Source organism: Falco rusticolus, chromosome 5 (assembly GCF_015220075.1).
Source record: "Falco rusticolus isolate bFalRus1 chromosome 5, bFalRus1.pri, whole genome shotgun sequence".
NCBI lineage: Eukaryota > Metazoa > Chordata > Aves > Falconiformes > Falconidae > Falco > Falco rusticolus.
Genome location: NC_051191.1, coordinates 37,452,682 through 37,477,466, shown reverse-complemented (window position 1 = coordinate 37,477,466; position 24,785 = coordinate 37,452,682). Strand labels below are relative to the sequence as shown.

At 40.5% G+C, this 24,785-nt stretch overlaps 1 protein-coding gene and 2 long non-coding RNA genes across 5 annotated transcripts in view; 1 reads left to right on the top strand and 2 right to left on the bottom strand.

Moving 5' to 3' along the window:
* The window catches only part of SRGAP1 (SLIT-ROBO Rho GTPase activating protein 1), a 150,424-nt gene that overhangs the window by 68,445 nt on the left and 57,194 nt on the right, over nucleotides 1–24,785 (top strand). For both annotated transcript variants that reach the window (XM_037388666.1, XM_037388665.1), the window contains exons 2-4: nucleotides 7,832–8,027; nucleotides 10,620–10,782; nucleotides 19,317–19,379. In XM_037388666.1, the coding sequence (XP_037244563.1) occupies nucleotides 7,832–8,027; nucleotides 10,620–10,782; nucleotides 19,317–19,379 (422 nt within the window). The remainder of the gene's footprint in view (nucleotides 1–7,831; nucleotides 8,028–10,619; nucleotides 10,783–19,316; nucleotides 19,380–24,785) is intronic.
* Nucleotides 1,887–7,885, bottom strand: LOC119148469. The gene is made up of 2 exons (XR_005104392.1): nucleotides 7,804–7,885; nucleotides 1,887–4,289 (listed from the first exon to the last, which is right to left on the bottom strand). It is a non-coding gene; the product is annotated as an uncharacterized LOC119148469 (long non-coding RNA).
* Nucleotides 7,884–19,757, bottom strand: LOC119148467. Of its 2 annotated transcripts, XR_005104389.1 has the most exons (6): nucleotides 19,664–19,757; nucleotides 16,972–17,208; nucleotides 12,043–12,994; nucleotides 10,720–10,845; nucleotides 9,633–9,721; nucleotides 7,884–7,971 (listed from the first exon to the last, which is right to left on the bottom strand). It is a non-coding gene; the product is annotated as an uncharacterized LOC119148467 (long non-coding RNA). The 2 variants fall into 2 exon arrangements; XR_005104390.1 differs by lacking the exon at nucleotides 16,972–17,208.

Below are 24,785 nucleotides of genomic sequence, written 5' to 3'. Positions count from 1 at the left end.
ACTTGGGCATACTAAGTTTCCTTTTAATTTTCTCATGTGCCCAAAATTTAAGACTGCAAGGAAAGGCTCATGGTAACTTTAACAAGCATAACCCCCCCACCCCCCCCCCACCCACCCCCGATGGTCAAAGCCCTTTAGAAGCTTCAGAGTAAGTTGTCACATAGATCTTGACAGTTTGGATGGCCTAAATGGCTTTTCAGACACCTACTGCATGATCGCCTGTCTGTTTGGCAGACAGAGATTGCAGAGACTCCTCTCTTCCTCCCCTCACCTTCTTTCCTCTCTCAGGCTGCAGAACTTTGCCATGAACGCCATATCTGGGGTAGTTTAGGCTTTGTTTTGTTCTTCTTAGATGTGTTTTGTGGCTTACTTGATGTGGATTCTTTGTTTTTCTTTTGTGTGCTGGTGGTTTGCAGAGCTCATTTGCCCATTTGGAAGTGGGGCAGCTGGAAAAAGCTAGAGGTGTGTCAGTGTGTTCAGGATCACCACTTAACAGCAAAGACCCACGAGCAGATTTCTTTTCATGTTTGCTGAATGCAAACTAAGCTATTTAGATTGTATATTAGGGAAAATTTCTTCACCGAAAGGGCTGTCAGGCATTGGCACAGGCTGCCCAGGGTAGTGGATGGAGCCACCAGCCGTGGAGGTATTTAAAAGACATGTAGATGTGCTTAGGCATATGGTTTAGTGGTGGACTTGGCAGTGTGAGGTTTATGGTTGGACTCGATGATCTCAAAGATCCTTTCCATCCTAAATGATTCTACAATTGCAGGAGAGCATCTGCTCCTGCAGCAGAAAGTGAGCGCTGGATCACACTGGTGAAAGACTTTGCATCAGACCATTGAGGCAGAGGAGGCATCTTTTGCTTTGCTTGCTTGCTTCTCTTCCGGTCAGCAGTGTTTTGGGATGAGCTGGGATTTTACTGTTGAGCAAAACAAATTTCTTCTCCTCTGAGGGGTAGAAGTTTTTGTCCTCACAGTCCCAGCTCCTGTGACCAGAATGACAAAGTATGCCATGCTTAAGGTTTGGTAGGACCTGGTGCCAGCACTTAGTTATGGGTACAAAGAAGGAGTTGCCACAAAAGCAGTGGCACTGAAAATGTGGTGCAGGCAAAGTGCCTGCTTAAATCCATGGTCACTTGGCAGTAGGGTTGTGGCAAGAAGTGTCCTGCCAAGTTGTGAGCTGGCATGCTGCCCTCCATTCAGGCTTGGACTGTAGGCAGCCAAGTGATCAGCAGCTGTGGCTGTGAATAGCAGGAGGGCATTAGTCCAAGAACAACAAGAAGAAGAGCTTCTTTAGCTATGTATGGAGGTTTTCTTGGCTTTTCCAGAAATGCCTTCCCATTTCAAGGGAACTGAAAGGTGGAAGGTGACCTAATGCATCCACCCCTTTGGATCCCATCCACTGGGATACCCAAGTTACACGGTTCTGACTGGGGGCATGTTGTTGCTCAGTCTGAGGCTGCAGTAGCCAGGAGTGTGTGTGCTTGAGTGTTTAGAACAATGTTTGCAGCTGCAAGGAGAGAATTCTTTGTTTACTCTCTTTGTTTCAGCACCACAACTAAAGCAACCGGTAAACAATTGTCTTCATCCTGCAGAGGACGTCTACACCAGCTTTTCTGCTAATGGCTGCACAAAGACTGTTTTTATCTTTATGCATGCCAAAGTGCTTGAATGAAAGAGGTTTACAGTTTTTAAAGGTGTTGACAGATGTCAACAGAGGCTTCAGATTCCTGACCCTTTGTACAGCCCTTCAGATACCAGGTGTGATTCTCACACCCCATCTATTTCCACAAGCTACTACAGCCTGGAGATGTGTTCTGTTGAATGCAACCTCCACCACATCCCCAGAAACTCCCAAACAAACAAAAAGTCTGAAATAAATTCTGTGGGAAATGGCACGAAGCCAAACAGTAAATTTGTAACTGGAGTGTGTATTGCACAGTTTTCACTTTAAGTAGGAACATGCATAAAGCTGTATGCTCAATGTCCTAAGTGAAGTCAGCTGAGCAGTAGGGCAAAGTCACAAAAGTCCTGCCTCCAGAAGCTCAAGGGCATCACTGTCTATGCAGCCACACTTCTTAACTTGCATGTTGAACACAGGGAAGTGATTTCCACTAGTTTGTCATAGAAAGTTAATGGTGTGGGACAGACTCATGATCTATTTAAAGGCATTTCTGCAGCAACCTGCGAGATTCTCACCCCAACATCTCTCATCAGCCTTCAGGCTGGTGGAATTTCCTGCTTGTGGTCCAGGAAAACGGTAGCGAGGACCTGGAAGACAGTGTGAGCCAGACTCCCTGCCAACCACAGAGGTTCCTTGCTATTTGTCATAGAAACACTTAAATAGCTGTCTAGCCATTGCTCTGAGAAATTAAAACTTGTCCAGTACTAGTATCTTTAGGCTGTGTATCTCAGACAGGAGTATCAGTAGCTGGGCCAGAGCACCCACCACAGGGCTGATACCTCTTACCATCTTTGTCTTGTCTGTTGACAGGAACAACCCTGGGAGGTGTGGAGGCACTGATCCTAGGAGTGACGCAGCATTAAGGGCTACTAACTATGCACAGGGGCACCTCCAGGCCCCTCTCAGTGACTCCTGCTGCGGTTTCTCTGCCAGCAGTGTCCTCAGTGGGCTGGAGCCAAGTGCTTTCCTGAAACAAAACCTAACTGCAGATGTTGGCCAGCTGTGTTCAGCTGGACCAAAGCTCTGCCCATCTCAACAGAGAAGCCAAAAGCAAGTCCTTAAAAAGGCAGAGAGCTGGGGTGAAACTGGAAAGATCAGCCCTCCGCAGTGCAGCACCCCAGCTTCTAGCAGCAGGCTACGTAACTAAGGCACAGTGAGAGTCATGTAAGACTCAAGTGTCTTCAAGGAGGAACTGCAAGATGATTAATGCTCCAATATCTGCTTAATTACAAGCACATGTCAGTCACCAGATGATGTCTGGACTGAATTTAAGGACTGAATATTTTCCTATGAATTATGATCTGGATATCATAAATGTGAGAATGAGGGATGTGTGTTGATAGCTCACTGGGGTAAGAAAATTACTAAGTTGTAATGGTTTGGAAATCAAAGTCTAAGATATCGTCCTTAGTGCAATATTTGATGAGACATTTTTGAGTGTTCTAAAACTGATCTAAATTTTTTTGGTGTGTGCATGAAAGAGGTATTTAAAGAGAGATGAGAGGTGATACGTCTTTGTCTGAAGTTATCCAAGGAGACAAAACCTGCAAACATAACAATGCCTTGTGAGAGCCTCTTTGTACACTTCTGATGGGCTACTTGCTTTTGTAATCGTTTTCAGGGTGGGACCCTGAGGCTCTTTGTGTTATTATCCAGTAGCTGCGCTGGATTAATGTGTCTGCCCCATTTGTGTATTGTAATCCGTGCTGGGCGTAGTGAGGCAGCTGGTGGGAGGCTTGCAGTGCAGCTGAGGTGGCGACTAGGGAGAGGTGTATGGCCCTCCATCACCTTCCAGAGCTTTCAGCAAACACCCAAAACCATGGCAGGGCTGCTCTGCAAGCAAAAAAGTTAATTCTTCTTAAACAGGAGTTCAGGGTGGCAAGCTGCACCAGCTGTTGGGGTAGCTTGGCCAGGAAGCAGCTTGCAACAGGCATGTAACAGCACCTTGAAGCATTCATTAGAGTTGCTTTGGTCAAGAGTTAATAAGGAGGGTTCATGGTGGTCTGGAAGGTCTCTGAGGGCTGACAAGACCATGCACAGCCTAGCATGGTGTGGCAGGAGTGCTGCAGCATCTCAGGGCAAGGATGTGGGCATTGCAGTGGACAGTACTGCGGTAGGGTGGCAGTCTGCGTGCATCGTGTTGATCTGACAGGGGTTATTTTGGTTAATACTGTGTATTTATGAAGTGTCCAGCTTCTGAGGTCAGGAGGGGATTTCCTGTGGGTTTTCAGGATGTCTGATGGAGCCTGGTGCTTTGGTGTGTGTGGAAGTGAACATGACGAGTTTTGTTGCTTGCTGGTGTGTTGCCAACGTCATAGTTGTGTGTCACATTGCAGTGTATCTCACCACAGGGGCCTTCAGGTGAGGCACTGGCCCGTAACTGGTTACACATATCTTCCTCAGGATAGTACAGTATATGACTGCAGTGCTGTACGTCATTATTTGTAATACTCTACTGTGTGCAGAGAGGTAACCTTGATGAGTTTATTTCTGATTATGATTTGGGTGATGTCAGGAGTTCGGCTTCATCTGCTCTGTACTTAACTCTCAAAACAGCCATAATCTTGTCTCCTTTTGTTTTTCATAGTGTACTGATTTAACCCCTAGTCAGAAGAAAATACAGATTTGTTGAAAAGGTTAGAGTTACATATTGAAGGCTGCCACAAACAAAATCTAATTTTATACTTAATGCAGTAATTCTAGAGCATGGTGTCAATGAGTACATAATTGATACAATTTTAAACATGAAAATCTTTAGAAAGAAAACTTTACACAGAGGTTATTGATTTAATTATGGTCACATTACCTGCTTCCTTGCTTTAGTCATGTGTGCAGATCTTGGATGAAGGATGGGTTGTTTTATTTTCACTTGATGTGCATGCAGTCTGTTCGAGCTCCATTTGGATGGGATTTCTTTAGAACCAGTCCTTGGCCAGCAAACCAGTAAGCATGACTCAAAGCTGCTGTACAGAGAAGGTGTTAATTTGTCCAGGGTTTAAACGTGCCTGTTCCTGGCACAGAATAGCCTGACAATTATTTGACATCAGACACCCTGCAGAGCAGAATAGGATAATGTCATTGTCCATTACAGCTGGTATCAGTTTGACTTTGAATTTAAATTGTGCCATCAAAGACAGGCACTCTTCTGTTGCCTGCTGCGCCTGTGTCTGTATCTATGGAGTTTGGGTTTTACTAGTTTTTAACTCGGCACCTTCTCGGCATGTTGGGTATTTATGTTTTTTAATACAGTGCAAAAAATTTCCATGCCACTCTTTGTAGCCCTAGGGAAATCACACGTGGATTGGTTAGAGAAGAAAGTGTTGCCTTGGTGCATTTTCCCATAGCAGCAGGTAATGGGCAGTCTATGTTAGTTAATAGTACTTGGACAGTTGTTATTTTGTGATGCATAACCTGGCTGTCTGCCTGTTACGCCATTGTTAGTTGGCGGGGGTGGGGGGTGGGGTGGGGTGTTAGGTGTGGTTGTTTTTTTGTTTGTTTTGTTTTTTTGTTTTGTTTTTTTTTTTTCCAAAAATCCACAGCTTTTTCTTATCAGAGCGTAAAAAGCACAACATTTGCTGTTATGATTTCTTATTCATTGCCATTTCTTCAGCCTGCCAGTAAGGCATTCCATACATTATTGGTAAAAGAATTAAAAAGTTCAGGAGCAGAAGAACGTGAAAGACAGGAAAGAGAACTGCTATGCTCAAGTCTCTTCTGGGCAGACTGGTCAGCTGGTATGAGTGGGACGTGTCTCCCCTTTTTCTCCTCCAGCAGGAGGCCAGAGGCTCAGCGTTTTGAAGCCAGCACGCTGGCTCTCCTTGCCGAGATTCAAATAGCCATGAATTGTGGAACTTCCTTCATAAAGCTGCAGTCCCCCTGTACCCCTAATTTACCACCTTACTCAGAGCTTAGACACCTCCAGCCACCATCAGCTTTCAGAGATCATGCTTCGATTTTGTTTTCTAGTATACAAGTTTGAAACAAGCCACGACTGTCCACTGGAAATCCAGACAGTGTCAGAAAGCTAATGCAATTTCTCATATTGTATCTGTCATCCCTTATTCATTGTTTCTTGTATCTCTATTCATATATTCCTGTTTCTAAAATCTTTCTCTCTCCTGTTGCTATGGTAAAAGCCTGCCTAAAAAGGAGGAATTATAGCAGCAAGATCCACTGACCAACAAAATAATCAGAACATAGTTGCTCTGTACAGACCTCTGCTTTTAAAGTAACTGGCAGAAAATCTGTAGTGGAAAAGGGAGATGGCCAAAGTACAGAGACAATGTACATGGATTTAAATTTAGTTAAAACTCCACCTTATGAGCAAAATTGCTGCTGCTTCTGATTAGTGAATCTGTGCAATTCGTTTCCTATATGCAGGAATTTTCTATGCTTGCAATATTAAAAGGAGCGGACACCCAAAAAAGCAGTCTTGGGTTTTTGTTTCTGTTGATAACCTTCTAGCTCCAATGTGAACTTCTTTATATACATGAATGTCATTGATAATAGTCTTGTATTACAGTGGCTTATCATTGCTGGAGGCACGATCCTTTTCCAACTAACTGATTTGAAATTAAATGAAAACTGAACCATGAGTTTTTTGGTTCACCTCCCAGCCTGTAAAAATGGATGGTCTCATTAATGATTAACACAGCAGCTGGTAGCTCAAAGGAGATCTGGAAGAAAACACTGCAGTGTCTCCCTCCTCCAGTAATTATATTGGCTTAACAGTTTTCTGTGCTCATATTTCCTTATTTCAGCGTACACATTTGAATCCCAGCAGAGTGGATCTCTGCCTTCATACCTGCTTTAAAATCAGTAAGGATGCATTAGTTCCTAGTTGCATCAGATAATTTTTGCAATGTTATTGCTACTTACTGGTTTGCAGTTCCCTGTGATATTAGCAGTGCTGTTTAGAATGATTCCCTATTTCAAACCAGTGAGGCATCTAAGATTTCCAACATCTTCTTGCCCACAGCATGGTTACATCGTTAGGAATCAAGTAAAAGTTCACAACAATTTCGCATTACGCAGACATCACTTCTGGCATGTTGTTTCGCTATCAATAAGTCCTTGTTATAGCATTAAAGTGTTTAAAAAATATATACATATATTACGGTCACAAAATGTTTACTCCTGTGTTTACCCCACAATGTTGGATTACACTGTGCCTGGGCAGCTGGCAAAACTTTAATGAACCAGTCTCTGAAAAGAACCAGAGGGATGTTTTTAGACTAAGTGTTCCCAGAATATGATTAACTGCTTAGCACTCAAGAAATAGAAGTGCTAAAACAAACCCCAAACCACAAACAAACCCAAAAAGAAAAACCCTACCACATAGCAATTGTGCGTATAGCAGTGGTAAGAAATCTGGAGGCTTTTCCCTGTTACCCTAGATAATAATTGTAAGCATATATTCAGTTCTAAATTGACTGGGTTTGTTTTATGTTAATAAATATACCACAGTCTCTGGATCATTGTGCAAATTTTCAATAGCTATCTCTAAATATACGTACACTTTTTCCTCCATATACACTGTAAAATATTGGTGAATGCATGTATAGTACACCAGTTCCCTCCCTGGCAGAAATGGAGCAGATACAGAAATTCATCTGTGCACAGTTAAGATGGATAATGCCTCCGGATTTTATCATAAGATTGTTTCTGTGGCGTACATGATGATACCAACCAGCATGGTCCACCTGGGAGTCAGTCAGCAAGCTGATCCCAGCCCAAAGGGTGCTTGTTTATCCTGCCATTTTTCAGGGGAGCAGAGGCAGCTGGTGCTCAAACGGTTGCACACCATTTGCTGCAAGGAGGTAACTCCAAGCCAGATGTGCTGATGCCAGAGGCCAGCAAGAGATGGGAGAGGAAGGAGGCAGCAGTTATTCTGCTCACATAAGCCCAGCAGAGCCCTTGCTGTAGCCACTTGTGAGACAGACCATGGGTGGGAGGATGCTGGGGCGTAAGCATGTGGTGACAGAAATGAGAGCTGCCACTGCTGTGTCCCACCACAGGACCTGAAATCCAGGTCCAGCTCATGTAGCTATGACGCTGAAGTACACTGGAGTATTTGTGGTTTTGGCTGGTAACGTGCAGTTATTTGTTTTTGCTGACCTGAGTGCCTATGTGCTTCTTTCATCAGAGATCCGAGCTCAACTCATCGAGCAGCAGAAATGCCTGGAGCAGCAGACTGAAATGAGAGTGCAGCTTCTTCAGGATCTGCAGGATTTCTTCCGCAAGAAGTCAGAAATAGAGATGGAGTATTCACGAAACCTGGAAAAACTGGCAGAGAGATTCATGGCAAAAACAAGAAGTACAAAGGATCATCAGCAGTACAAGTAGGAGAGATTTCCTACCCCCTCACCCCCATGTTAGCCGTTGCTGGAGTGCTACACCACTCTCTGCTTCTGCTGGTTTTGAGTACCGCTAGGTTGAGCCCAGGTTCAAAGGTATATTCTAAATGCCCACCCCTATTTAGCAGCATAAGAATTCTCATTGCTGTTGAAGGTACACAGGTGCCTAAATACTGTTTTGTTGATTTGGCCCTCTGCAATTATTCGTGTAAGCTTCTGACAAGTTTCTTAAAAGGTAAGCTGCACAAATGTTATCGCTAACCTACCATATGGAATTTAAACCACCCAAAATACATACAGTATCTAGAATAGATGCAGAGCCCCAAAAGGGGTTGAAAGCTGTATGCTGATCTGTTGCAGTAGAGTTGATAGGGTTTGGAAGTGTCTAAATGAAGGTCAATCACCATTACAAAAAATAATAATAAAAAAAGACAAGAACTTTGGCAAAAAAAGCCATTAAGAAGAAAAACTATTTTGATTTGTTGTTGCATGTGACCTTGTGCTACCTCTTGACTCCTCTTACTCCTGGAAATGAAGATGATGTGAATGTTATGCCTTGCTTACAATGTAATGTATCCCTTTCATGGCCTAATAACTTGTATGCAAAACAAAAGGGTCAGGTAGTGTCTGGCAAAATGTGCGTACAGCACATTTTCCAAAGTGTTTTAGATGCATTACTGGCTGGCATAGTCTCATGGTTATTTTCCTGACTTGAGCTGATTAATGAATGCATTTGCCTGACCCTGTTATGCTTTTTTTATGCTATATTTTGTGTTTGTAAAACTGAAAAATGAGTACCTTTTTCCACTGTCCAGTTAGTGCTGTGCTAGAGATACACAGACAGAGCTTTTGTTTCACAAAAAAAGTCTTTTCCAAACACATCTGGCAAAGGAAAGGTTAATCCAAATACATCTCGCACAGTTCAAAGAGTAGTAACATATATTTCTTAAAATTCAGTTAAGTGACTCAATGCTTCTCTGAAATAACCAATGTGTGCATATGTCACTACTTCAGAGAGCGAGCTCTGGCATTTATTCAGCTTGTGGCAAAATCTTTTCGCCTTGCTCATACAAACATCGTTCCTCATTCTTAAACATGTTAAATCCAGACTGGCAGATGTGCACAGGGGTTATGACTGGAGCCCTGCCTTTGGCTTTGTTCTGCAATTCTCTGCTTTGAGAAGAGGTTGCAGCAAAAGTCACTTTAGCTGGTGGTCCCCTATGCTGTTCCCACCATTCCCTCCAGAACAGGCAGGAAGATATGTGGGACTGGCTTTGGGACGTGCAGAAGCTTAATGGTCAGCGCAGCCCTTCAGGGGTGCTTCTGTTGGCTGACCTGGCTGATAAAACCCTGAAGCTCCTTGCTGTGAGTAACACTGTTAAGATGTCCATCTCCAACCAAAAATGGGGAAGTCTCCTTAACTCACTTCTGATTCATAGCAAGGCACTGATGATTAAGAAAAGGCTTTTGTCTATTAATCACTTCTTGTTGCTCTGATTCTGAGGATGAAAGCTAAAGGTAGACAATGAGATGAGGAATTAAAAGGCATATTTCTAACAGTGAGAACAGTTAATTATTAGAACAATTTACCAAGAGTTGAAGGAGTTTCTCCCTCAGTTTATCACCACCTCTGGCTGTTTTATCTTCATGTGCTTGATCCCTTTGACTATAGAAGAAACCTGCACAAGACAAGGGAAGAGAAAGAAAAAAAAAAAAAAGAGCAGCAAGTTTCTAGAGCACTTAGTTGCAAGGCAAACTTGAAATTAAAATTTTAATAAAATCATAACGTACATTTAAAAGCACATAAATAGGCTTTTGTTGTTTGTGAAACAGTTGCTGAAAGAAATGAGAAGTCATCTGTGATTTCAGTTTTTGTAATATTAAAAGCTTGGCGTGGGCCTCCAATGCAAAAAGTCTGTCAAGGAAATTCAGAACTGGACCGCGGTGGAAAAAGTCCAGTCCTGCTGATTGTCTTGTAATTGAACCATCTGGGACTGGCAGTAGCAGTATATTTATGAGTGCTGTGAATTTATGAACGCTGATCACAGAATATGTATGCTTCTGATATTTCCTTCTACTTTTATAGCAGTTATACAAATCCGTCACAGTGAAACAGCTACATCTGCAATTTTGCTCATGAAGGATTTGGGATGCGCTTGCAGTGCTTACCTATTTCTAATGTCAAAAATTAATTACTGTTGCTCTTTCAGCAGTGACCTTTATTGATTTTGAGTGTTTATTGATTTTGAGTATTTATTGATTTTGAATATTTACATGGGCTCCACCTGTAAGCAGCTGTAATGTTTGTGGCAAGGGTTTTTTTAGACTCTCAGGTGGCTCTGAATTCTTACGGTTTTTCTATATTTTTATATCCACGCTTCATGGGATTTGTAGAGTATGTCTTAAAAGTGATCTGAAGCTTACCTAACCCAAGTTATTCCAAGAATGGATTATCTGACTGTTCAGAAGCAGCCATTTTTACACAGCAAGTTATGACTGTAAATGTTAAGGATATGTTTGTGTTAATAATGTAACTTTTTCATTTCTGTACATAATACATGTGTATCTCCTCCTTAGGAAAGACCAGAACCTCTTGTCACCAGTGAACTGCTGGTACTTACTCCTGAACCAGGTGAGAAGAGAAAGCAAAGACCATGCAACATTGAGTGATATCTACCTGAACAATGTGATCATGCGGTTCATGCAGATAAGTGAAGACTCCACCAGAATGTTCAAGAAGGTAATGCTTCCCCTGCAGTCCTCCAGCTGGGCTTGTGAGATGCGTGAGTGAGGCAGAAGTGTCCTAATAGGTAGCATTTGAGGAGAAGATTCAGCACACGTAGCATAAAATCTGTTTTAGCACACATATAAATTCTTCATGACTGTTCTCACAGAGCAAATCCTTAGTGCTGAAATGTCTGGGAACCTGCTGTATATGCTGGTGACCTTAAGAGCTGAATCACAAATATCCAAAAGGCAGGAAAAAAGGCTGTTCTTCTCTCAAAAGCATGCTTGTCTACCCATGCAGAAAGGGAACAGTTTTCACTTAGGACTCCCAAAATAGTAATGCTGTGTATTAATGAATTATTTGTAAAAACTGTATTTCATTGTAACTCTGTCATGAGAGAAATGGATTCAAGCCAAAGTAAGAGTGTGCCTTGCAGTACCTTGGCGTAAAGGTGGTAGTATACGCTGCAATTCTCCTAAAAGCGTTTTCTTTCCTTCCCAATATTAAATATAAACATATATTTTTGATAACTACTTCTATTAGATCATTTAAGCATTGTCTCTGTACATTTGTCCTTGTACATGCCCATTATGTGTTTTCATAACACATACAGTGTGTAAATCCCTCTTGTGCTACGCAAGCACTCTAGGCAGCCTTAGTCTGAGATCTACATAATGTGTTTGCAGTCATTGTTGTTATAATGTTCCGAAATAAAAATAGATTATAAATGCATATCCATCAGTCACAGTGGGATGCTGGTAGGCAAGCATCATAGAAAATACAGTTCAAAAAGAATAAAGGTTAAAGAACGTAAAGTGTGTGACTAGATGACAGCAAGGGTACCAGATTAATATTTTCTAAGTAGGGAACTGATTTCAAATATACCTGACCACAATCCTAGATAGATAGCAATGTGGTGGGGAGAAGAATCATTTAGGGAGCACATAGGTTGTACTTGGAGGAAAAAAAGGTAAAAACATGAATCAAATTCATTGGTGTGGATTGAAACCTGTAACAGTGATAGAGCTGAGATTTATAGTTTCTCAATCAGTAACGGTCTGTTCGTACAGTAGGTCTGATGCATAAAACTGTAGCTCACAAACTACTAAACTTATCAATATGGAAGATTATTATAGAAGTTGAAGAGATAACAGGAAAAGCAATTTGAGTGTGCTACAGTACTGTCTATGTGTAGCATCTCAGACTTGCTTGGACCAGTAGAAATTTTTAAGTAGTGAATCTGGAATAGTTTTTCAGTTGTTTATGTCATACCTCAGAAATCTCTTCTTCACCAAGTGTGCATTATTAGACTAGCTTGTTCAGTTCTTTAGCACTGGAAATCTTGCTTTTCCTTCCCTTTCCTCCAGATGGACTGTACAAAAATGCCTGAAGTTTTCTGTGAAGTGTGTGTCCTTCTTTACTCCTCATAACTTATAAATGGAGATTGCTGCAGCTTATCTCTCAGGAGGAGGAAAATACGGGGACATTTTCAGTGCATTAACAGGAGGCATATCATCCCATCTTCCTGACAGGCTCATCTCTTCACTCCATGTTGTGTCCAGGAAGGTGCAACATTTCAAATTTTCTCTTCCTAGCATGGTTTCTTGAAGAAGAGCAAGTAGCTGCTCTTGCTTTTTTATTCCTGACTTGGACCTTCTACAGGGAAAGAAGAGAAAGGAAATTGAGGGAGTCCTGCTGCATACAACCTGGAACACACATTAGTGGAGCCCAGATTCACAACAGCCCTATCTTACCCTTCAGCAGGGTTTGACAGCTAACACTTGGCATGATAGAGTCACATCAAACAGTTGTTAGCTGAGGTGGAGGATGGGCAGAGTGAGATCACCAAGAGCCGCTTGAAAGCACCTGAGCCAGACTGATAATGTGAGGGGAAGGCTGGCAGGAAGACACGCCGCACCTTGGCATGGCGTAAGTGAGCTTCATGGGTGTGTGGCCTGAATGTGGCAGCGGCTGTTCACCAGTATCAATTCTGAGCACACATTTTTAGGACAGTCCATCAGGAATCAATACTTGTTGGAGAAGGCTGGTATTTCCACTGAGTCCCAGGGTGCACAGTTCTCGCTGTGGTGCTTGCTGCATAGTACTGGTGATTTATTTGCTGTTAGTTCCCAGCTGCTTATACCTTGCATGATACCAGCTGCTTATGCCTTGAATACCTTGAACTGATTATACCTTGAATGATGATGAAGCTCTGGTTTCTCTTCTGTGAAAAGGGAAAGGAGTTATAAAATGAGGTGAACAACATTGGACAGAGAGAAAACCAAGGCCTGTGGAGGAGGTGAAGCTGTTGGCAAATTGGCTTGTTTTATTGATGACGAACATAAGCTGCCTACATCTATGTTTAGTCCAAATGGGCAGCTTCAACCATAATGATTTTTAAAGGTCCCTTTCAACCCAAACTATTCTATGATTCTGTGGTAATTTCTGTCAGATGTGAAAAAGCATCTTAAGGTATGTCACAGACTGTCTCAAAACTGCTCAATGGGTGTCCACCAGGCAACAGAAAGAGATCAGGTGCAAAACACATGCCCTGTACTATAGTCCCCCTTACTGGAAAGAGGTCACAGAAGCAAAGAGAAGGGGCACTTAAAATAAAAGAGATGACATCCAACACTCTTCTCCATCAAAATCTTATTCTCCCTGAAGAAAATGCTGTGGGATTTGTTGAAGATCTGTAAACATGAAATAGAATATTTAACCAATTTATGTCACTTTCTGTACGTTACTTTTGAAAAAGACTGGATTTGGAATAAAATTCTGTTGGAGAGAACTATAATCACTCTCAGTGGGTGTCATCCCTATGAAAGCCTATGGGATTTGTTCACTGTTAGCAGATTGCAGATTGAAGTAAAGACCAACCAGAGACTGCAGGTACTTCTACATTGGAGTCTGGATCATACTGTTCTGTGAAATATGTACTTTCTCTCTTATAAGTAATAAAAGTCAATATAACAGCAGTAACGTGAAGATTTCAAAAATGAAGGTTAACAAGTGCATGCTTAATATCTTACTGCAGTCCATGGTCAGGAGCAGGAAATACACCCTTCTAACATATCTATACTCCTGGGTTTCACAACATTGCACATAGGAGCATTTAATATCTTTCTAAGTAATTTCCAAATACCAGCTAATTAAGTTTCTCTGTATTCAATAATTAGGTCATTTAATTATGTATCTTCCAGTTTATCAACCTAATAGTATTATGCATCACTATTATCACCTTGGTTTACTTCTCCCTCAGTCTTGGCAGCAGCTTCTTGCATCTTTGGAGATGCTTTAACTCTACTTCCAAGTCTGGAGAGTAACTATGCCAAGTCTACAGAGGAGATCTCCATTCTCCTGCTCTGAACCCTCAATCTGCCTGTTGCAGAAGGGAAAAATGTCTCTGAGTGGATTGCCCTATTGCTCACAAGAAAGATACAGAGAGACAACAGCAAAGTCATTCTGAGCTTCTTGGCTGTTTCTGCTCCTTCTTTTTTCTCCTCCCCTCTCCTCCCAAGAGGATGAGGCTTCTTACTCAGCTTCTCGGCGGCAGCCCTTAGTGGCTTTTTCCACCTCACTGGTGGGCACTTAGGTCCTCAAATGAAACTTTTCCATGAAGTAAGCCCAACATTTTCTAGAGAGATACTGTTTGTATGCTAGCCTAAATTGAATTGTCGTAAAGAAAAGATCAAACAATTTCATCATTTCCTGGACATGCTTACCAGTAGAGTATTGTTTTGTTCCCTCTCCTGCTGATGTCTCCTGTGTGGGGTAGAGCACAAAGTCATTTGTCTGTAGCAACCCCTTTCTGTAGTCCTGTAAAAGGTGTGTGTGGTACCCAGTGTTGGTTTATATGAAATGTAGTGATGAGGAGTGTCTGTACCCCTTGGTCTTTGTACATTACCCTTGTCTCAACTGTCTGTTCTTCCTCATTCTGGTTCTTCCTTTTGTGTGCATCTATACATCTGTCTCAACATTTGGATTGCTTTGGTGAAGTCATCCCTGTTGGTTCTACCATATATGTTCTGATGGGCCAGGATATTTTGTATTCAGGCACCTGGTTGTACATAGCTTTCCTGTCTAGACTGGTCTGCTTAACATGTAGATACTCATTAATTTTGTTCTCCCAGGAGCTCTTTTTTCCAAGGGTCAGGAACCAGCATCTGTTTAAATGTACTAAATGCAGGACAAAGATAGGATCTAGTCCAGAGATTTTGTGGCATTTATCTGATGATGTTACGTCAGGCCTCATACTTCCAGATAGGCACTTAAGTTCTTTTTAGTTGCTGGCATATAAAAGCAGTACAGATTGCTGTTCATGCCTGGCCTTCATGCTGCACATAAAAATACGAACATAAAGTAGCAGAGTTCAAACCTTGTATGCTTGCGTGTTTCTTCAGGCAGATGGGGTGGATGGCCTCATGGGAACAATTAAAGAATAAAGTAATAAGGAAAAATGTCAAGCAGAAGGGAAAAGTATTATGCAGAACATTTCATGCAGTGATTCTGGTTACCCCAGCATTAATAATCAACTGTATAAACACATACCCACAAAATCCTTAAGCAGATTTGTATATTTATAATTTATAAACATGTATTTTCTTTGGACAGAAACCATAATGAGCCAAGATGAACATATCTTCCAGTGTTTACAGTAAAAGATGCTGGAGAAGCCAAGCACAATAAATATTTTAGTTCCATAATCTGGCTATTAACAAGGAATATGACTACCTGCCAAATCTATTTGATGTTATAAAAATTGTGGCATATATTGAGATTTTTTGCATCTAAAACATTTTCTTAAACATTTAAAGGTTTAAAAGGATAGCAGAGCTATTTGTTGCTATAGACCAGCAAATCTGGGACAAAATTTTACTATAAGTTGGTTCTGTCAGTGTTAACGCAACTCATGAAAGCTCCTTAAAAGAAGGGTTTGCACATCACTTCCCCCAGGGACCTACAGCAGACTCATTTAAAAGCAATAGTCATAGAATATTTTCCCTAAATGATGTAACTGCGAGTAGCATTGTGTGTGCTAAATACAGACACTAAAGAGTTCCAGGAAGAACTGAACTGACTCTTAAATTTCACTGAAAAACCCAAAAGAGTAAAGTTTGGGTGCCCAGTTATGCTCTAACTGAATTGGATGGGAAAATTCATACATACTTCAATGAAAGGGTATTAGTGTGGAGTAAAATTTGAAGTTTCTCAGGCATTAATCCATAAATGTAAATCTTGATAACATCAGTAGGACCGCTGATGTGTTGAAAGGTAGCACATACTGAAAGGGTGGTTTAGGTACACTTATTTGTCTGTTGCATGGGCGTGATCTATCCTACTAACAGGTGAAAAAAATATGCCAATGTTTCTTAATGCTTTGAACCAGATTAGTAACATATGTAATATTTTTAGCAAGAGTTTGCATGTGCTCTAACATTTTTATGTTCTTTCTTCTTTTGGTTAATAGATGCTAATACATTTCTCTAAGTCATAGTGAGTAAAGAAGCACCTCAGTGATTGATTGTCAGGTTTTAATAGCCTGATCAGACCTATCAACTCAGCTCCAGGAAAATGCGTGCTGCATCTTACATTCTATTGTTTGGCTACCCTGAGGATAGGCTCCTAGAGGAGCACACAGTTCAAACATACTAAAGTACTGCAGGGAATAGGTAGCATAAAAGAGAAATAGGAGAGCCATTAACCACTGAAAATAAATGCACTTCTTATCTGGTGCTCTAACATGCTATATATTACACACTAAAAGCTGTATCATTTGCCACTTGAGTCAGTATTTCTTGATCTTAAATGCTAATGTAAAATGTGTTGGTTCTTTACAGTAAATCCTTTTTATACTGCTAAGCTTAACCAAATTTCCTGATCTTTATTGGACAATTCCTACAAAATCTTTCATCAGAAAGTGGCAGCAACTGACATGTTATCCATCACTACAGACACGCTCTGCAGGTTGGATCCCCAGATGAACTGGTGGAAGGATAACTCCTCTGTGATCCTGTGGCATTGCTAGGCTGTCTCTTCCTAATTTTTACTCTTTTTGTTGGTCACCTCCCTCCCTCCCTCCCTCCCTGTCTTTTTGCTTCCCATTTTAAAGCCTACTTTCCTTTCCTAAAAATATCTCCCTCCTTCCTCTACTGTGATCTTTTCCCTTCACTTCAAATTTACCATCAATCAACATGTTACCTGGAAGAGATCATGTATGCATGGTAGCCAGTAAATCCCGGGGGCTGGACTGCTTGTGCTTCAGTGCGGCATAAAGCTCTACAAGAGCAAAGAGAAGAAATGGGTCCTAGCAAACAGTGATCATTCCCCAAATCCTCAACTCATCCGGTGTCTTATTTGCGTTAAGGTGTAACTGAAGAGCAGAAAAGAAGGATGCGTCCTTCGGTGAACTGCTGCATGCTTTGCTTACAACAAAATCTACAAAAGGGAAAGAGAAAATTGGTTTGTGGATTTTGGTCTCATCTTCTCAAATAAACTTTTGCACTGCTAGGTTAAGGCATGCCGCCTTAGAATCTGTGTTGCTGTATTTTGGGCTTGTGTTGTCATCAGCTTTGAGATGGTAGTGACCAATAGTTGAAAGAGATAAATTGCTTGAAGATGGAGTTTGTCTACAGTTTTTTTCCCTACACGTGTATGCTTCCATCTTCCAGTCTTAATGTCAGCCATCTTATTTATATGTTTTGTCCTTCTTTCTGATAAAGTAAATTACAAAAAAAGACCACTCATATTCAGCACTATAGAAGCAGCTATCCAAGAGAAAACAGGTGGCCTCTGCTTCTTGGGGCTTTGAGGAAATGTGTAAGCTGTGTCAGAGCTGTGCTGCTGACTTTTAAAGGCAGGGTGCCAATGTAAAGCAATGAAAAGCAATTCAAAATTTTTGCTGAAGCTTTTACTATGTTCCCCTACAGCAGCTTGCAAGTCTGCAGTCCTTTTACAATTCTTTACAAGCACTCTGTGCACTGTTATGCATATGAATTTTTGTCCTTAATATTAGATGAAAATAATCTGATATTTGCAAAGAAATGTCAGTAGTAAGCCTTATGTTTTAGATAATTCAGTAGTAGAGCACATGAAAAACACCAGACTTTGAAAAGTGTGGGCAATAAGGAAAGTTTCATAGTAGTTCTTTGTAACTTGGCTTCAGAGCGTCTCTCTCACTGTGCCTTAGCTACTACAGCTAATGCCCTTGGGAATACAAGAATTTCACTGAAGTTTTTTTTAATTTATATTCTAGGTTCTTGTCGGTTAAAAATCATCTTGCGTATAGGGACTGGAGTGAATGCTAATAAGGGATATGGCTAGTTCCTTAAAATATTGCCCAGAGTTAGGAGTATGACAGTAGGAATAGGAGAAAAAAATCAAGATTTTCTATTCCAGCTACTGTATGTGTCTGTTTCATCCTCCTGGAAGACACAGTGGGTGGGATGTGTGGCGTAGTTCCTCCTCGTACGTGGGTGTTGCACTGGAAAGTCTCATTCAGAAAACATTAGTCCTGCAGGTGTTTTAGTGATGGCCAAGTATGTGTTAGCAGCTTTGGGGATGAGTTGTCCCTGAGGATTTTCCTTTGGCTCCTATACATATACAAAGTACTTCTCATAGCTAAGGCCATTATCTATCATGAAATTGGAGTTTTTAGAAGCTAGGCTACTTGTCAATTTATTCACAGAAGAAAAAGCTGACGTTTCCAGCATGGATGTTACAACTCTGAGAGTAGCAGAAGAAACACAGCCAGGCTGTTTGCCAGGTCCCGTAGCTCTATTCTATAGCTGTTTTCCAAAGGCTGTGGTACAAATGCCTTCAACTCTTGCACAGTTGCCACAATTTTCATCTGATTGAACTGCTATGGACAGCTAACAAAGGAATATATTTGAATGAGACTCCAATTAAATACTCATATTTTGACAAACTTCCTTTCATTATTAACTGCTGCTAAGCATTTCATTTTTTTCTGGGTCAGAATGAAAGTAAAGACACAGTCCAGAAAAGCTAAACAAAGCTGTTTCAGCAGCCCACTCTGTGGAATATTATGCAGTTGGGTATCTGTTTCAAAGATGAGCCACAGTTATTTCTTGCATAAATATTTAGATAGTTGCATGTGCTGAGAAACAAAGACTATTTTAGATGTAAAATTGGGTGGGTTGTCCCTCTAGAATATCACATTCCACATGGTTTAGTTTTCGTATGTATCATGGCAGTTATAAAACAGTACACAGTTTGTTCCATTAAAAAGGCTTATAGCATTAATCCTGAACTTCACCGTATCTGTTGGCACCTAACCTTCCTGGGAAAACCTCTCCAATTACTTCTGGGTTTCATTTTAGAAGTCTTCTAAATGTTATGTTATCTGTCTACCTCTGCATCCCTGAAACATTATTTTTAGCGTACTGTAATCCTGTCAGAGCAGTGTCATCGCGACCAATGTTGCATTCACTATCTAGGATGAACAATGAGTGCGAATGTTAAGAAGCAAATGTACGCTGCAGTTTTGCTGTGCCTTTTTCCTGATCATTTCTTTCTAATTACAGAGTAAAGAGATTGCGTTTCAACTTCATGAAGACTTAATGAAAGTACTTAACGAGCTTTACACAGTAAGTACAGTTACTTTCTTAGGTTATCTTATACAAATTCCATATCAGACTTCTGCTATAAGCTTTAAGTGGCCTTTTATACCCCTCAGTGGAGATGCCTATTTTTGTCTTTTACACAAGTCTAAACTATCTCTTTTGGGAAGACTGCTCACTTGTTTAGAATACATATGCTAATGCTTTCAGGATTACTATTTACTTCAACCCTTTTTCCCCCCAGACTCTGCTAAGCTAGTTTATTATAAGTTTTGTTGATTATTAATGAGACATTTCTACTCAGAGCTTACCAGAGCAAAGCTTCCTTTTCTGCCTTGTTTTTGTCCATGCTGACATCCTGCTTGGTTTAACTCATGGGCTACACTCAGTAAAAATCATAGGTGCTTGCAGATCCAGTGCTGTGCTGTCTAAATGTTACCTATGTGCCCTTCCGCCTCCCCTTCCCCCCGCCGCCTGATAAGGGATAAGTAAATAATGAAAAATAGAGGGTTGTATACCATACCATTTAGAAAGGTCAAGAAAAAAATACCATGAGCATTTTAGCAAGCTGCTGCCAACCCATTGAAAACTCTGAAAGGAGTTAGGTCTAAAGTTGTTTTCTTATTTGAAACCCATCTACACAACTTGTTACTACAGAATGATGTCTTGTCTACCTAATAACTATTTTCCCAAATACTTTTTGAGGGGGTACTTTCTGAGAATGAAGAAAGCAAGAATTACTGGGTGTTTTTTAAACATAGCTATAAAATGAAGAGGAACTGGTAACATCTACCTCTTATAAAAATCTGTTGATTCCTGCTGGTTAAGGTTGTTGTACATCTAAATTATCTTTTCTGACTGGAAGAACTGAAATATCTATGCTCCAGTACCCTGCATAACAATTCTAAAGTGCTCCCTTCCCTATCCTCAAAATTTGTGGGACCATCCCCCACCCCCCATTTATATCAAGGAACAATTTGTGATTTTAAGGAAGTTTAGGAAGATACCAGAGACCAGCTTCCCTCAAGCAGAGATCAGTCAAATGTTACTTTTGTACATCTTGTCAGTTTTTCTTTTGATCTGGGGAGAACTGTGCATCCATCAGTGGATGGGTTGAAGAGCATTGGCACTGAAGAACAACTTATGCAGCAAAAAGGAGATCCAAAGAAAATTAGACCTCTCTCACTGCCCTGCATTCTTTTGGATTGTAGTTATGCACAGCTGGAATATGCCTGAGCTTTGTTTGTTTGTTTGTTTGTTTGAGGGCTTTTCTTCGGGGCTGTTTTTTTTCTGAATCACCACTGATTTTGTAGGGTGTAATACTGCAAAACCTTGTTGGCCGAGGCCTGTAGTCAGTGAGGTATGCTGGGATCAGCTTCTGCAAAGTAGTGATAGCCGCAGACAGCTCACAGCTGCAGGGGATCAGCGACTATAGGAGCCATTGCACAAGTGGGGCTTCAGCGGTGAGTAAGCCCTGAAGATACAGTCTTGTTTCAATTAAACAGTTGCATAACTCCAGTGCCTAGCGAGGCGCGGGATTAGTGCCTGTGCTCTCAGGGTAGGAAAACAGTGAAGCATGTGCTGAAATACTTGCTGAATCACCAGTGAAAATCTGCAAGACCGGACTTCGGTATTTTCACTCTTCTTCTTCTTCACACTGGCGCTGTATCTTCCCCCTGATGGCTACAGATTTATTCAGATATTAACTTCCATGTTACAGCTTCCAGTGAATGCTAATTCCTTTCTCAGAATTTTAAGATTTTCGTAAAATAAGAAGTTTTTTGAAGTTAATGAAATACAAAGCACATGCACAATTCGAATTAGGTTACTGCTGCATGATGGTTTCTTGGGATGGAATTTACTTAACCTAATTTTCAGACATCTGCAGTGTAGGTACAAATACCATTGCTTGCCTTCTGGATTCCAGTTATAGTCACTGGAGGTCTAATATGGGGAGATCAGACCCCTTTGTCTGATCAGATTCAAGCATCTGCTTCAGATGAAATGATTACACTGTTAACTCCATTGTCCAGCTTTTCATTGATTGCAAAGGACTTGCTCAGGTGTAGATGCCCACATTTAGCCAGATACAGCCCACTTTTAGTAAAGTGACAATATGGTGCAGGGTAGCATCTGTTCCATTGCTTGCGTGTTTAGAATGATCATCAGCATATGTGTATTATAGCTGCTTGTGTACATAAAGGTAGAACAATATCTAGACAGATGGAAACCTCATGCACAGGTTTTTAATTCTGTGACATTTACTATTTACAGAATAAGATCATAGTGGCCTTACCAAAACAAACGTCTACAATTTTAATCTCCAGGGGGTATGCTTCTCAGTCACTTACGAAGAGAAATCATGTTCCTGTTTGCCCTATGATTTATAGGGGGTGGGTGGGGGGTGGTGGAATTCAATCTTACTATTGTGAGATAAATTTTTGTGTCCAAAAGAGACCAAATTAGTTTCAAGTCTGTGAATAATGTACTGATATTGAAGTCTCTCCCTACTATTTGGTTCTGGGTTGGTTTTTTTTTTAAGGAATGGTGCCTTCATGAAGTGTAACTTAAAATATGAAGCCTTATTGGAGTTTAAATACATCTAAAACTTTTGAGTGAGGAGAATGTATCAGAGCTTTTAATGTGTTTGAAGAAGAGTTTAATAATTTGTTTACTTCTTATCATCATTCCATATCTTACAAGAAAGGTCTAAATTGAGGTCCCCTTTCAGAATTAAAAACCAAACAGTTGTGCATAAGCGTGCATTGAAGAGAATGAAAGAAGAGAATTGAAATCGCTAAAAGCTAAAGTAAGAGTACTTATTCTGAGGCACAGATATGTAGCCAACGTAAGGAAATTGCATGTTTTATTTGTTACTCCTTGAACTTCTCGGATGAGGAGTGGGTCTGTTAGACACACAAATTAAGACGGCATGTTCCTGAGTTTCTCTAATGCTTTGGGATCAAGGCCTGGATTAAATGCTTGTTTCAAACCCAAATGATGAGAAGCTTTACCACCCATCTCTAGCATGCCAGACAGACTTGAGGCCTCACCAAGACTTCTCAAGCACGAGATATCTCAAAACCAGTTTATCTAGAATGATCCAGAATAAACAGGATGTTTAAAGGAATTGCTACTGGTTTGGTCCAGATGTTTTTACTGGGTGGGTTCAAATACAAGCTACTATCAGAATAATAACTGACTTTTTTTTTCTGGTGATAATGTTGTATCAAGTGTCCTAGTCTTTTGTATCATAGAAGGTGCCAGAAAAATAAGGTGACTTTGGGACCCATCTCTGAATATCTAGTCTTCCACTTCTGCCTCAGAAAATCCTGTTTAACCTGTTCATAGGGCCAAATCTAAAACCTGCTGTAGTTAGGGAGTTGTGTCCATTGGTTTTCACAGGGTTTAGATCCAACAAGTCAATAAGCAGTGCTGTAGATTTTGCAAAGAAGAAGCTGCTCTAAGAGTAGAAAATAAGAAATTACTAAGAAATTGTAGAGACATGCCACCTTCCACTAAGAGTACGTTATGAATATTTTCAATTTAAAAAACTTTCTGCTCAAATATATTTTTTAACTTGTGAAAGTTTTAACCTCTGCCTTTTGAGAGAGACTAGAAAGCATTTTGGCTGCTTATTTAATGTGGAAAAACTCAGAACTGCAATGAAATGTAAAAAAAAATAATCAGATGCTTTGAAGTATTAAATACCTACTGTTCTTTAAAAATGCACACTAATAAGAGATCTTTCTCCTTGCTTACACTTTATGTAACTAATTCCTTTTCCCATTTTCATTACTAGGAATTATTGTGGAAATAGGAAATTTGTACCATAGGTCTTCATTTATTCCCTGGGAGTAGCTTAGCTTGTGTTGACGTTGACGTTGACTTGTCCCATCCTCATTAAAATTACGCATCATGTATCGGATTGTTCAAAAATAAGAGCAGGAGCAGGTGAACCACAACTTCAGAAGATATTCTGAGAACCTGTCAGCAAAGCAGGCTTACTTTGCTAGAATAATCAGAATTTTGTAAGGGAAACTTTTTCATTTTCTATCTCTTTCACATAGAGAAGATTTTCTTACACATTATGTTACTTATTTATATGTTTTCTGTGTGTTATATGACTAGTGAAAAATGCATTTTAAGATTATATTTTCAAATGTCAGTATTTTATGCACTGGTTCTTAAATTATGATTCAAGTGATCATGCTAAAAACAATTGAATAGCTAAGCTTCATTCTGTATCTTTGCAAGTGCAATAAATCGCAAGTGGCGAGTACTTCCAATTATGAATGGTTTCTCCCTGGCGGTGCCAGCCAGTCAGTATTTTCAGGTGGCATCCCAGCTGCTGCATTCCTCTCTTACTCCTTGCCCTACTACACATTAACCTGATGTAGACTAGTAATTAGTCCCATGTTTTATGTAAGGATATAAGCGATGGAAACTAGAGTGAGGTGTATCTTTTGAGTGAGCGTGGATGGGGAAAGAGGAGCCCGGTTAGTTGTGTGGTGTCACAGAGCAGAGTTTATTTCCTGGAAATTACAGGGGGAAAAACTGGTGAAACTGAAAACTGTAGGAGGTTTGGGTTGGTATTTTTTGTGAACAGAGGGATTTAGAAATCTTACATCTTGACTTGAAAGAGGCAACAAGTTACTGATTTTACAATAGATCATCTTTGTGAGAGAGCACTCCCCAGTCAAACTTCTCTTCTATTTCTCTGGAAAGCTAAAATACCTTGTATTATCAAACCAAGGACTGGAATATGGCAATAACATCTGAGTGATTGGGAATGGTAGGAAACAGAAGGTAGGCAGACTCTTTGCTTGCAATGGAGGGAGGTCTCTACTGGATTTTTTTAGGTGTCAGGACATACTCATAAATGACCTCTAAAGGAGTCATGGAGGGGTATCAATGAGGTGGCAAGTTTGCTAAAAATACAGAGCTGCTTCAGTAATAAGGGTGAAGCTGAATGGTGGAGAAAAGTGATGCACAGATTAAAGATGCATCTTCATGTCTCCCACTTGGCTTTCCAAATTACTCCTACTGGCATCACTTTTCACAAGCAATACAAATGTAAGGCTTTCAGAAAAATGAAGAAGTAGGGACAGTCCAAAGCAAACAATTCAATATTAAGCAAGACAGGGCTGCTTTGCCTCTTGCATTTTCCATTGCTTTATCTTACTCTTTAGAAATCTTGGCTGTTTTATTTCTCAAGGTAGTTGCTGCCAGATTTTCTTTTTTCTTTGCTGAAATAACACAGAATCTAGTCTCTTTACAGAAAAGTTAAGTTCAATTTACTGTAGCACACCAGAGATCTAAGAAGGTGAAATCAGTCATTCTGTATTGGTAGTAGTGTATCTGTGACAATTCCTAGAACCACATCAGAGGTTGGTTTGGAAGTGAACAGGATGCTGAAAACAGCTAGTGCTG